The sequence below is a fragment of the Phocoena sinus genome, chromosome 9, assembly GCF_008692025.1.
Source record: "Phocoena sinus isolate mPhoSin1 chromosome 9, mPhoSin1.pri, whole genome shotgun sequence".
In the NCBI taxonomy this organism is placed as follows: domain Eukaryota; kingdom Metazoa; phylum Chordata; class Mammalia; order Artiodactyla; family Phocoenidae; genus Phocoena; species Phocoena sinus.
The window spans coordinates 71,920,802-71,934,011 of NC_045771.1; the positions used below are offsets into that span (position 1 = coordinate 71,920,802).

Consider the following 13,210-nt stretch of genomic DNA (forward strand, 5'->3'; position numbering starts at 1 on the left):
TTCCATGCAGAGTCTTTAATCACCAATTTAGGATTACATTTTGCCCATTAGATGGATAGTATGTCCAAAAACTTTAGCAGGCATTGAAAGGCAGTCTTAATTTTATAACAGTAAAATGCCTCCTAGATTATTTATCTATCTATAGAGATTTATAAAAGAAACTTTGACTTTACCCTTAAATAGATGCTATTTCGACATGATTAGCCCAATGTAAATAGATCCTTGTAGGTATGTATTGGGCTTAAAAAAAAAAAAAAAACTACTTATGCTGCAATACCGGCTTACATCATCATAGAGAATTCATATAGAAGCATTTCACTATATAATTACAAGTTGATGGTTTATAATATACAGAAAATGGCTTGTTGCTTTATTATTAGATGTGATGAAATCCTGTGTTTGGAAAAGAAACTAAATGACCATTTCAGTGGATTAATGTGTAACATTCATAAACGTTCCCAGGGCTGCTTTCATAACTTGAAGACCAAGGGAAGGACCTCGACCTTTCCCTTTCACTCTGCACTCTTAATCTAGTCAGAGACGCTTTTATTGAATGAGAAAAACAATAGTTGGACATGACTATGAGGTAAGAAAATAGGGGAAAGAAAAGTATCTGGGGAATTAGGCCATGTGAGTGGTTTGACTGATGTTGATTCCAGGAGTTCAAAAGGAGAGGGAAGCTAAATAATTTGGTTGTTTCCCAACCTTGACAAATAGTTTCATTTGACAGAATGAAATAATTAAGTCTTACTAAGGAATTTTTAATATAACTAAGTGATTTGTGGACATGAAAACCACCGATGTGTAGCAGTCTCTTTGTTACAGATTTTGGTTGCTTATAAGTTCCTGATTTTAGGGTTTTTTTCCTCTGTATCTTTCTGCTCTTTCTCTAAATATTTATGAAGACTGAGGGATTATAGTGACCCTGAAATGTCATACAGTCTGGAGTATTCCCATTCCTTCAGGCAGAATTGCATCCAGGGCTCTGCTCCCATGTCCTAAATATACCGTTACTCTCTTGCTATCAACTTAGTTGTATCAACCAGCAATAAAAACTCACTTCTAAAACATAATTTCCTGGCATGGAATAATTGGTGTTCCACAAAGATTTATTAGCAACTCTTTTGCTGCGTCCTGGAAGTGAAGGCAGAGAAGGCATGTTTTTCCCCTTGAATGGCTCATAGACATGCAGATAGATAATTTTAATCAAAGATAGTTCTACAGAAGGCATAGTTCATGTGAATTGCAAAATCTAGAATGCTGGGTAGCCTTTCCAAGAGAAGTTTCTGATGCCCTGCACACTTATTTATTTGTTTTGTGATTTTGGCCAAAGTGTCAAACCTCTTTTTCCACTAATGCTCTAATCTGCACACTTTAGAGGTTTATAGTGAGAATTCCATGAGAGGATGTATTGAAAGTGCTTTGTAAACAAAGTAAGAAATCCTTCCATTTAACACAGTATTTATATTCTTATATAGCACCAAGAGTTATATCTTCCCAGTTATGTTAATGGAAATGGCTTTCTGGAAGTGTAGAATATTTCTAAGACACACATTTTTCACTTGCCTCAGTATTGCATCAAGCTACTTTGTTGTAAACCAAACCATGAAATGTTGTTCCAGCCCTTCCTTGCATCTTCGTATTCATCATGAAGCTGACCTTGTTTTCTCTTTGGAACAATATTATGGTTAGTTATTGAATTTTTTATTGAGGTATAATTCACACACTGTAAAATTTATTCCTTTTGCCGCACAGTTGAATGAGTTTTGACAAATGTATATCGTCATATAATTACTGCAATCAAGATATAGAACAATTCCCTCAACTTCCAAAATTCCCCTGTGTTGCTCTTTTGTAGTCAATCCATACTCCTACCTCCAACCCCTGGCAAAGTACTTGAATTTTTGACCATGTAGGGAACATAAAACGAATCACAAGTATGAGGGATGGTGTATTTTAAGAGCATGCAGACATCAGCCCTAAATGATTTAAACCATAAAATGTTCAAGCAAGAAGAGACATAAGGGATTCTTTGCGGAGGTCACAAGCTGATAGTCTATGGACTGGATCCATTCCATTGAACTGATGTCTTTGGCCTGCCTGGTGTCTTAAAAAGCATTCAAGTTTTTGGTCAATCATTTCAAATACAAATCTGGATTTCTGGCATTGCCTGAAAAGTCTGGCTACACTGGGCCCACTTTTCCATGTGGCAATTATTGTCTGGGGTTTACTCTTGGTTGTCTTTTTTAAGTATCGCTTGCACTGCTATCCAGTTTACCCAAGCAAGGGATTGAAGGGAGAAAGGGAGATGTTTATGAGTCAAGTGATCAGGAGCTCCCTGGCTTTGAGATCTTGTCTATTCTGAGACACAGTCCAAAATCACCAAGAGTTAGCAAAGAAAATAAGCATGCCTTTCCTCACTGTGCCTCTCTTCATTACCCTTAAAGAAGGAAAAAATAAAACTTTAAAAGAAAATGCACTGTCAACTGAAGATCAAGAAGGAGATTATCAGGGAAAAATCCTATTATGTAATATAAAAGGACATAAAATTACACAGTGCTCTAAAAGAAGGAAAAATAGCTCATTTGTGTTCTAGTTAAGAAAAGCCCCTAATAGTCTTGTTACACTCTCTTGCTGAGGATTTTATGTTCTGAAAGGCCAGTCTTCCTGTTTCCACTTTTCCCCACCTAAATCCAATCTTCTGTAGCAGCCAGAGAGATCATTTACAAATGCAAATCAAATCATGTCAAGGGCTTCCTAAAAACTCCCCAGTTGCTCCTTATTGTTTGTTGGATAAAATCCAAATATCTTTTCATGGCCCACAGGCTCTTGCCCCCTCACTGACCTTATCTCCGACTCCCCACCCTTACTCGCTGAGCTCCCACCACATTGGCCTTCTCTCCAGTGTGTGAGGAGTCTCCTTCCATCTCCTGGAATGAACTGCGAGTCACAGTTCTGTGTGGAATGTTCGACCTCCAGGTGTTCTTGTGATTCGACCTTGGTTTTGGAGTCTCTCTCAGCTCAAACCTCAGCTATTCAGAGCGGCCTTCCTTGCCCATCCAAACTGGACACAGACACCCACTCCTTCCCCCATTATTCCCTATCACATTTAGTTCCAATCTTCAGTTACTTATTTTTTATTTCCCCCTGAGAGACAGAATCTTGCCTGATTGACCGCTCTCTTCCCAGGTCATGGCCTATAGCAAGTGCTCAGTAAAAATTTGTTGAATGAATGAAAGAGTGGGTAAGTTTCTCTAACTAGCCGGGAGGAGGAAATGTTCAGTCTCCTTTCTGGAAGTGAACACATAATTGAGTTATTGGAATATCAGGATGTTTTGAGAGCCGAAGAAAGGATATTTTAATTGCTGGCATTGTTTTGGATAGTCGTTTAGCATTATAAAAATAAACGCATTTTTATTAAGAATTCATTTGATCCCTAGATTAATTTTATATCTCTTCAGTATTGGCAAGAAAGGGTGTTTTTCAGTTTAGAGTTTTAACTTATGTGAATAATGGACCAGTACTTAGAAAATCTTTCTCTCTTGTTATTTAACTTTGCTTCTGCTGGTTATTTCCCTAAAATTCACAGAAGCAAAATGGCATGTAGTATTTTGGCTTGAGTCGGAGTTCTTCTCTAAGAAGACCTCTTGATTTGAAAGCCCTCCAAGCTCTGGTTGTTTTTGAGAACAGTTGGTACATACCTAATCTATTTGTGAATTGAGGCAGAATTTTATCATTATTTTTAAATCTAGTTTCCTTGGAGCTTAAGGGAAGGGTTTTATTTTCCAAAAGAAGTATTTTACATTTATTTAAAAGGAAAAAAAAAAAACTTATGCTATTGCCATTCCCCAAGTAAAATCTGTCTTAAAATCTGAGGCAAAATAAGAAAGTGATGAATAGGGTTGAAGGTCATTTTGCATGGTTTAATTCAAACACTTGTGCTGAATGGTTTGTTGGCAATTTCAGAAAATCAGATGTCTATCAGAAACAGATTTACTCCTTGTATACTCCGTTCTTAGTTTGATATTCCATATCTAAAGATATTTGTGGGGACATGAAGGATTTCTGTGGCTAAAGTTAAAAATATAAATGCTGGTTTCTAGAATTTTATCAAACAATGTAACTTATACAGAGATGGTCTTAAATGGGTCAATGTGTAAAGATTAGCAGCACAGCCTTTAAATATTATTTAATGAATTTTACACCATTTGCCAATGGATTATATGATGTTCAACATGGAATTATGTTGAACATGATATAATATAACAAAGTCCAACCACTGAAATTGTGGACTTGCTATAGTTATGACCCTAGCAGGGATTGATAAGAATTCAAGAGTCGAGTTATAATACTTGAAGCTGTGAGCAGTTTGGATAAATTATCATGCTATCTGGTCTATAAACTCTCCAGTGTAAGTGTGTATAGTGTGTGTGTTACAAACCCAAATGGTGATGGACCGCCTGCAGCATTCTTAGTGTTTGGTACAATTGCTGTACAGTAGCATGGAGAATACAGAGACATGCTGACAGATGAGGAAAAGCACAGATAAAAGGAGTAGAAGAAGCTGCTCAGCCATCATCTTCTTCATCTCAGCTGGGTTCCCCACCAAAGTAACTCACCTGGTGTCAGACGAATGACACACAGTGTGTTTTACAGATGGGGCCTCAGCCGAGACTCACGCAGGCTTACACATTTATCTGTCACACAGATGTTTCTTCTTGTGTTTTCTAGCCAGCAAGGCAACAGCTCAGCTTTGCTGGGGGATCACCTCCAGATGTTCAACCAAAGAGAGACCCTGCCACCCCACTGAGAGTAAGCAGACAGCTCCTCCCTGCAGCTGGGGCCACTCACCAACAGTACAAATTAGAAAAGGGTTTGCTCATACCTTCTTTGTAATGGTCACATTTGTAGTTCAAAAACACATAGAAGACAACGTAGTCCAAACACTGGATTTCCTAGTAAATAGTCAGAAACTTACAAATAACAACAAGTAGCTTTTCACTTTAAAAATCTGAAATAAGTCAAACCTGGCAGGCAGGTTTTCTGTGACTTTTGTTTGCAGATCTTCTTGATGTTTATTGCTGATTTTTCCACTCCGGCAAATTTGACTGTTTAAATAAAAACAGCTTGAGTCAAATATCTAAAAAAAAATAAGTGCAGGTCAACTCCCTCTGTGCATTTATATTTTGCAAACCAGTCTCCAGGAGATCCCATTTATTTCTTTTGTATTTTTTGAAACTTCACAAAGAGCACGTTTTATTCCATAAACGGTGAAAAAGTAGTAGTTATTATTCACGTGGATACTGGCATTCGCCTCATAACCTGGGGGGAAAAAACGTTTCAAAGCTTTGTTGCTACGCACTAATTAAGTTTTCAGATACTTATGAAGACAAGTGAGAGAGAAACAAGGATAAATCCTAGATTTTAGACTCGTGCCACTGGGTAATGCTGTCTACTCAGATGAGAAAAATTAGGTGATCAATACATTTGGGTGCAATGGGAATAAAGGTTATCTTTGAGCTACTTAAAGTTTCTGATGCCTGTTGGATATTTTAGATCTAAGTGATGACGTTAGGTAAGCAGCTGAATATGCAAGTTTGGAGCTCAGGGGAGACATTGGAATTGTTTATATGAATTCAGTTGTCATTGGAATATAGCCGTTTGAGAGGAGAATGCAGAGTGGAAGGGTATAAAAAGTTCTAGGTGTCTTCTCTTCTCTGTAGATGACTCGGCTTTTACTTGGGCATGAAATTCCTTCTCTATAAAATAAGGATTTGAAGAATGTTATTAGAAAATTTCCAATTCCAACATTTTACGTCTATACGATCTCCACTCATAAGTCACTGTTTTGTGTCAAGAAGCATTTCTTTTACAAACCCGTAGGGAGTTCTGCCCTTGGAAGAGATCATTTTGCCGTCTGGCCTTCTTGTCCAGTTATCATAGCATTATCCATTCTGGCACTTTTCTCCCTCGTGTTTCCTTTAGTCCAGCAGAAGTGTAGATGAATCCAGAGGCACCGGAACAAACAGTATTGTTTCTGTGTTGTACACTGGAAATTGTTATACACACTTTCATGTATGTCGCTGTGTCAGTGCGGTGGTAAATACCAAATGTGATTCATGGACTAAATGATATGATTTCTGGGCACTCCGGTGACCTCAGAAATACATTAACAGATCGGATTTTCTGTTAAAGGTTTTCTGTTAAAATGTACTTATGATTTATTCTGTAACCACTCAGCATTTTGTCAGTATTAAAGATTTTCTTTGATGTATTTGCTATCTGTAGGAAATTATATTTCAGTAAATTCACATATATCTTGTCTGGTCTTTGGCTGCACCACTGTGAGTAATATCAATCTCTTACTTTCAAAGATGCTATGATTTTGTCATGTTTTCTTTTCTAAAATGCTTCATCCTGACTGCACCTATTTCAAGTGCCACTGGATTTGGTATTTATGCAGTCATTATTGGCTTTAACGAGAGAGATTTCAGTCACATAGTGTGGATGAAAGCCTAGTTGGCGAGAATTCTAAAGAGAATGGGACAAGAGAAATGAAGACAATGAAGAGAAATAACTCAAGAAGTTTTACTGTGAAGGAAGGTACATAATGGGTTTGGGGGTGGGGGTGGTCAGGGAGGTTTCATTTTAAATGGATGATAAGACTGAAGGTGTCCAAGTGGAAGTACTGCAGCAGAGAAGGGAAATGAATGATGGAGGGCAGAGTGGATAACTGCAGGAATGGATAGGACCCAGGGCATTAAGCTGAGGGGTTGACTAAGATAGGGCTGCACAGACCTTTCTTTCACTGGAACAGGAGGAAGAGTGAGTGGGACAGCTTGGTAGAAGAATGTTGAGTTTCTCTGGTGATGCTTCTATTTGCTCACCGAAATAAAGAAGCAAAGGTAGCAGGAGTGAGGAAGAGGTCTGGATATTAGAGGTTTGAGGAGAGAGGAAGTAATTTGAAATAGTCATTGAAAGAGTGGGAGAAAATTAACTAGAGAAATGTACTAGGATTTCCAGGCAGCACTGAGGGTCCATTTGAGGGTTATGATCACAAATTTGAAGAAAAACACTCAGCGTGACTGTAATTTGTTTATTTGTTTCCTAGCTTATTCAGCTGCTTGGGTTTGGCAGGGATTTAGTATTAACCAAGGTTAGAAGTCTTACTTATACAGTGAAATCCATATTGAAAAGGGCAGGGGAGTTGAAGATAATAAGCGAGTGATTTTTATCGAAGGAGAATGGAACCTAGTCCAGCAAGGAAGGAGGTCGGGGAACGAGGGCGGTGGCGGTGATGGGCAGTGAGAATGTGACAGGCTCAGTAGCTTGGAAGACCCTCCAGCGGTGAGGAATGATTGGGGTCAGAATATTCTGAGGGTGAGCCAGAAGAAAGAAACGATGTTTGAAATTGAGGTTTAGGAGAGTGTACAGTTACCAACGAAGACCAGGTCATCGGGAGCTGAGGTAGGGTGGAGGACAAGACCATTGGAGGCTAGGGGGTCAAGGCAGTGAGAGGCCACGCTGCAACTGAAGCTGAGGAGAGAAATAGCAACAGGAACGTCTTTTTACTTAGCGGGTGGCGTCTGTAACTTCCTCTTGGTTATTAAATACTCCCTGTAGTCAAACATCCAGAAGCCGGATAAGATGCAGAGTCACCCACAGGAAGCAGGAACTTTTTTTTTTTGCTGTACGAGGGCCTCTCACTGTTGTGACCTCTCCCGTTGCGGAGCACAGGCTCCGGACGCGCAGGCTTAGCGGCCATGGCTCACGGGCCCAGCCGCTCTGCGGCATGTGGTATCCTCCCAGACCAGGGTACGAACCCGCGTCCCCTGCATCGGCAGGCGGACTCTCAACCACTGCGCCACCAGGGAAACCCAGCAGGAACTTTTGACGTGGCATTTCCTGGACACTGGTCATGTGCTCTCTGGCTGACCTTTCATGAATGGCCTTTAGTTCCTGTCCTGTGGCCACACATCCCATAGAGTTTTTTTTTCTTTTGCCCTCACAGAGGCTCTTATGGGCAGGATTGTTTGACCACCTTGTGGAGGCGTCTCTGACCCACCGGTATCCTTGGCCCATCAGCTCTGATAAGCTATAGCTCCCGTGAACGTTTCCAGTGAAGCTTTGGTAGCAAGAGGGGGCCTTTCTACAGCTCAGTACATCCATCCGTAAGATGAATTGCAGCAGTCTTCTGGCAGATAGTCTTTCTGAGGGGCTCCTGCAGTCTCTTTCACCTGACTAGTACTTTTTCTAAGTAAATCTCTTGTCCCCACAAAATCCTCTAACCTGCTCTTGTATGTCATCCTAGGTTAGTGATGGAGGTCAAAGTTGCAGGCCTGGCTGATGACCTCTGTCTCTCTCTCTCTCTCTTTCTTTCTCTCTCTCTCTCTTTCTCTGTCTCTCTCTCTCTCTCTGAAAAAATGAGTGGGTGTTGGTCACCGAATGTTCTTATCTCTGGTGTCCCAGCTAAAACTGGAGCTTTTCAATTAAAACCCTGCTCGTTTTCTGTGGTGTTAGATGTTTTTTTTCCCTAGCCAATTAAATGGAATTTTACAATTGTGTAGTCAGAGTCCAGGAATATTACATTGTCTCTTTCCTCCAGAATCTCAGCAGTGTTCAAGTTATTATGTATTTAAGACAAGAAGAGCTGGTCAGTGTTCACGATCGGTACAAAAGTTCTGCAGATAGTTTCCTAAAAAGTACCTAAAAACATTTAAAGCATGGTGGGATGAATGTTCTCCTTATACTAACTGTCCAGGAACAATAGACGTTAGATTGTAGGGACGAAGGAAATTAATATTTAAGTTTACCTTCTTCATTTTGATATGAGTTTTGATTGGTATGTATTCTCTTCGCTTGATCATGTCTAGTTTAGGATTAGTGATGTTTAGGTCTCATATATGGTTTATCCTAAGTTAGATTTTATTTCTCTAGAAGCTTATTCACAACCCAAATATATTATAAACTGTGCTACCCTCTCCAAAATCATCTTCCAGCTTTCTCTCCCTGTCTTCCTGTGCTCAAACCCCACTGGCCTTTCAATGGCTCAAATGCATGGGGCTCCTCTGTCAGTCCACGCACTGTGCCTTCTGCCAGAAGTGCTCCTGATTTCCACTCCTTACACACACCCAACGACTCCTGTCCATCCTTCATCTTTCATGTCTCAGCCTAAACATAGACCTTCCTCAGTGAAACTTTCCTTCATACTCCACACTTCCCCTCCTATACCAACTAGTGTGTTGTTTTCTTTTAACACCCTGTGTTTCTTTTTTTTTTTTCATTTACCACACTTGAAGAACAAATTTATGTATCTATTTGGTGCCTTTCTAACACTCTAAACTATAAGCTCCATGAGGGCAGGGCAGTGGCTGTTTTCCCAGTGCCTAGCAGGGTGTCTTGAACATAGTTGGCACTCAGTAAATATTTGCTGAACAAATGAATGAAAACCCCCAGGATAATTCTACTACAGTGAAATTGAAAGGCTTTGTCAGCGTATGCAGGGCATTGGAGGAATGATCTGAGGGGTTAGAGACACCCTGCGAAGTTTGAGTTCTTATGTATTCTAACTCTACAGTATGTGTTTAGTTAGGTGTGAGTGGGAGGTAAATTTGAATTTTTCATAGAAAAATCTGTATTCATGATTTTTGTGGCAGTATTCTAACCGTGCTGCTCATTATAATAATTGGTGTGTTGCTTACATGGGCACTGACTCAGCAGAAAATTCTAACCACTCTTGAAAACACAGTTCAAGATCTGAAGATGATCAGTCAATAGGGTCCTTGTCAAATAAAACAAAAAGCCTACACGAGATGGAATCATCTTGAGAATTCTTCCCCATATACTGAGCTTTTATACTATGGCATTTTGCTATTGTTTAAGATAGGTGTGTTGTCAATTATTTTTTTAATGATAATTCATAACTTCTGAAGATTAAGTATGATTTAATTTACAAAATAAAAGATCTAAATAATAATTTTCAAATTAAAAAGAATTCTTTGTCTCTCTCCTGTTATTTAATTTACATTTGGATATGTTTATAAAACATTTTTAGTGCTGTCAATTTTTTTTTTAATTCCACATCTTTTTAAAGTTCAGGATTTCAAAATCAGTATATCCATGTTTCAGAAGTATATATGAAGGTCTTTTATCATTTGACCATTTAGGTATAGGAAAATGAATAGGCAAGAAGAACTCTTAGCATTTGTGCTTCTGCCTTTTACAGTGGTTGCCATTTGTTGGAAAATGAGATTGTGAAAGTTTTGTGGTTTCCATAGAAAAAGTTTATTATTTACTTTTTTCCAAAAGAGTGATGTATCTTTAAAAACCACTTAAAGACTTCAGTCGCTGTCTAGGACACCCATACAATATGGAATTGATGGGACTGCTTCAGATTTAGTACTACTGAGGAAGTTTGTTGCATACAAATTCATTCTGAAAGGAATGTTCAGAGATTAGACATCAGAGTGTACTGAAGTAGAGTCATAAGAAATCAAAGTGTTTATTGCTGCTCTGTTACCACCAAGAACTATTGAATTTTGAACCCCTGAACACTCTCTTCTAGCTGCTTTCGAAATCTATTGAACAACTGAAGCAACCAGGCAGTCACCTCGAGGAAGCGGAGGAAGAGCTTCAGGGGGACCAGGCGATGCAGGAAGACAGAGCGCCCTCTAGTGGCAACAGCACTAGGAGTGACAGCAGTGCTTGTGTGGATGACACATTGGGACAAGTTGGGGCTGTGAAGGTCAAGGAGGAACCAGTGGACAGTGATGAAGATGCTCAGATCCAGGAAATGGAATCTGGGGAGCAGGCTGCTTTTATGCAACAGGTAATAGGCAAAGATTTAGCTCCAGGATTTGTAATTAAAGTCATTATCTGAATATGAAATGCATTGCAGGCCTTGGTAAATGGATATAATTTCCTATCCTATTATATCTCTGAATGATTTGACTTTAGTGTTTAAGGATTCTAATGCAGATATGTCTATATATAGATCTTTCTATATACTGATCTCTATATAGATATCAAGGTTTCATTGAAACTCTACTGGTAAGGAAATACCTGTTACACTAAAATTATACTACATCAGTATCCAAGTAATAGGGTTTTAATTCATCCCAAAGCCTGCCCCACCAATTACTTCTAAGGAAAACGAAATCACTGTTGTTTTTAGTTTATCTGTTGAGATCAGTGACTGCTGGATATAGTTTCCCAGTCTGGTCAATGAAACATTCTATTAGTTCTTGATTTTTTTGATATGCAGAATTCAATTTTCACATTGTTGTACATAATGTATCATACTACAGTCTTGAACCCTGTTAAAGGTAGTCAGCCCTTCCTTCCCCTCTCTTTTTTTGTTAAGTGAAATGTTCTGGTTACTATGCCAGTAGTCCTAGGTTATTGTATAGATTGCAACTGAAAATTTTAGGAATAGAGGTGGTTTTAAATATATAGATGCAAAGTACAGCACAGCACTATTTTAAATATTACATTATGTCTCACCTAGTACTGCTCATTTCATTTTTATCCTGTGTTATTTGATGACATTGTTTGTTGAAAAAGATCAAATGAAGCAGATGCAAACGTTGGCAAGAAGTAATGTGCAGCATTATGGTCCAATCAGATACTGTATTGTATCTACAGTTGTGGAAAACATAGTAACGGTGTGATTATTATCTGATATGAAGTCAAAATCGTGTTTAAAAGAAGAAGGTGTATCATGTTTGATAATCATTGTCACTAGGATCTCTTTAATATAATTCCATAATGACACGGCATATACCATACTCTTTTGGCAAATAAAAAATTAGGAAAGTTAGGTTTAACAAAAGAATCTACTTGTACATAATGCACCTTCAGAAGGACTATGTCCTTTGATGTTATGAAATGCAAACAACTTTGAAGGCAACAGTAGACTGTTTATTTAAGTCAGTTCTTTGTCAGGTTCCTGCTGTTCTACAGAAAACTGATTCTATGAGGCCGAACAGGAAATGCCTTGTGGAAACAGGAAGTCCAAGTGATTCATGTACTGAGGAATGTAGGGAAAAAAAAAAAAAACGGAGGATAGTGTTTTACTCTCTCTGTTTTTAAAGGGCACTCTATGAATTGATTTATTGTCTAAGAAAATAACACCACAAGTAGGGAAATTGTTAAGGAAGCTTTTCACTGGAACATTTCCTTCATACTCCCTTTTGATATGTTTACCTTGTTTTATAGGTTTACTTTTGTTAAGCTAGTTAAAGATTCGTTGTATTAAGACCCCTTTAATATGGATAATCCAAATTGACCTAGAATCTTTGTGAGGTTTTTTTCTATTAAAATATTTATATTTCTAAATCCAAGGCATTTTAAGGTGTAGTATCCTGTTTCAAAGGAGATATAGCAGTTTTGCCAAATGTAGACCTTGTACAACTGTATGTTACTGGCACGTGTTGTTTACATTTTGCTGTGACATTTTAAAATATTTCTTAAAAAAGGTTACTGCTAAAGATACATTATCCTTTTTTAAAAAGTCTCCATTCAAATTAAATTAACATAACTAGAAGTTAGAAAGTTTAAAACATTTCCATGTAATGAAAGTCCTGATAATTTGACAAATAGCTGTGATAGGCAACACTTCCTACTACCAACATATTTTGGTTAGTATATTCCTTCAGATTAAAATGACTTTTTGTCAGTTGTTTTGCATTAAAAGTATGACATTCCTAAGATAAAATTGTTTATTTTTCCCATCTCATAAATATACATTTTCTTTAAAGTCTTTTTTCAATCTCATAAAAAAGGGATAGTGCATCTTTTAAAATACATTTTATTTGGGGAGGAACATGTGGCTGAGCAGGCTTTTGTATAATATTACTGCAAAGATATGTAATCACAAACAAAAAAAAACCCTATTTTTTATAATGTCATTTGAGAGAGCTTCATCAGTACAGTTGGTGGACGTTAATTGTTTGAATTTGATAGTCTTTGAATTTAATCAAGAAACTACCTGGAACCAGTGAAAAGGAAAGCTGGACTTAAATAATCTTAGAGCTAATTGATAAATGTCTCTTTTAAAATCTACTGTATTTATTATAATTTACACCCTTGAAGGTGATCTCTTGTTTTGTGTTGTAAATATATTGTTTGTATGTTTCTCTTCTTGCCTTCTGTTATAAGTCTCTTCCTTTCTCAAATAAAGTTTTTTTTAAAAGATCCCCTTTCATACATA

The 13,210-nt window shown here is 38.0% G+C and overlaps 1 protein-coding gene across 31 annotated transcripts in view; it reads left to right on the forward strand.

Annotated features, from left to right (window-relative positions):
• HDAC9 (histone deacetylase 9) overlaps window positions 1-13,210 on the forward strand; it is an 825,073-nt gene that overhangs the window by 412,626 nt on the left and 399,237 nt on the right. For 23 of the 31 annotated variants that reach the window (XM_032642314.1, XM_032642328.1, XM_032642313.1 and 20 more), the window contains one exon: window positions 10,565-13,194. The exons of 6 other annotated variants lie outside the window; for them this stretch is intronic. In XM_032642314.1, coding sequence (XP_032498205.1) covers window positions 10,565-10,879 — 315 coding nt within the window. In that variant the 3' untranslated portion in view covers window positions 10,880-13,194. Of the gene's footprint in view, window positions 1-4,731; window positions 4,813-10,564; window positions 13,195-13,210 lie in introns of those variants that run through there. 2 more of the 31 variants (XM_032642312.1, XM_032642337.1) reach the window with 2 other exon arrangements.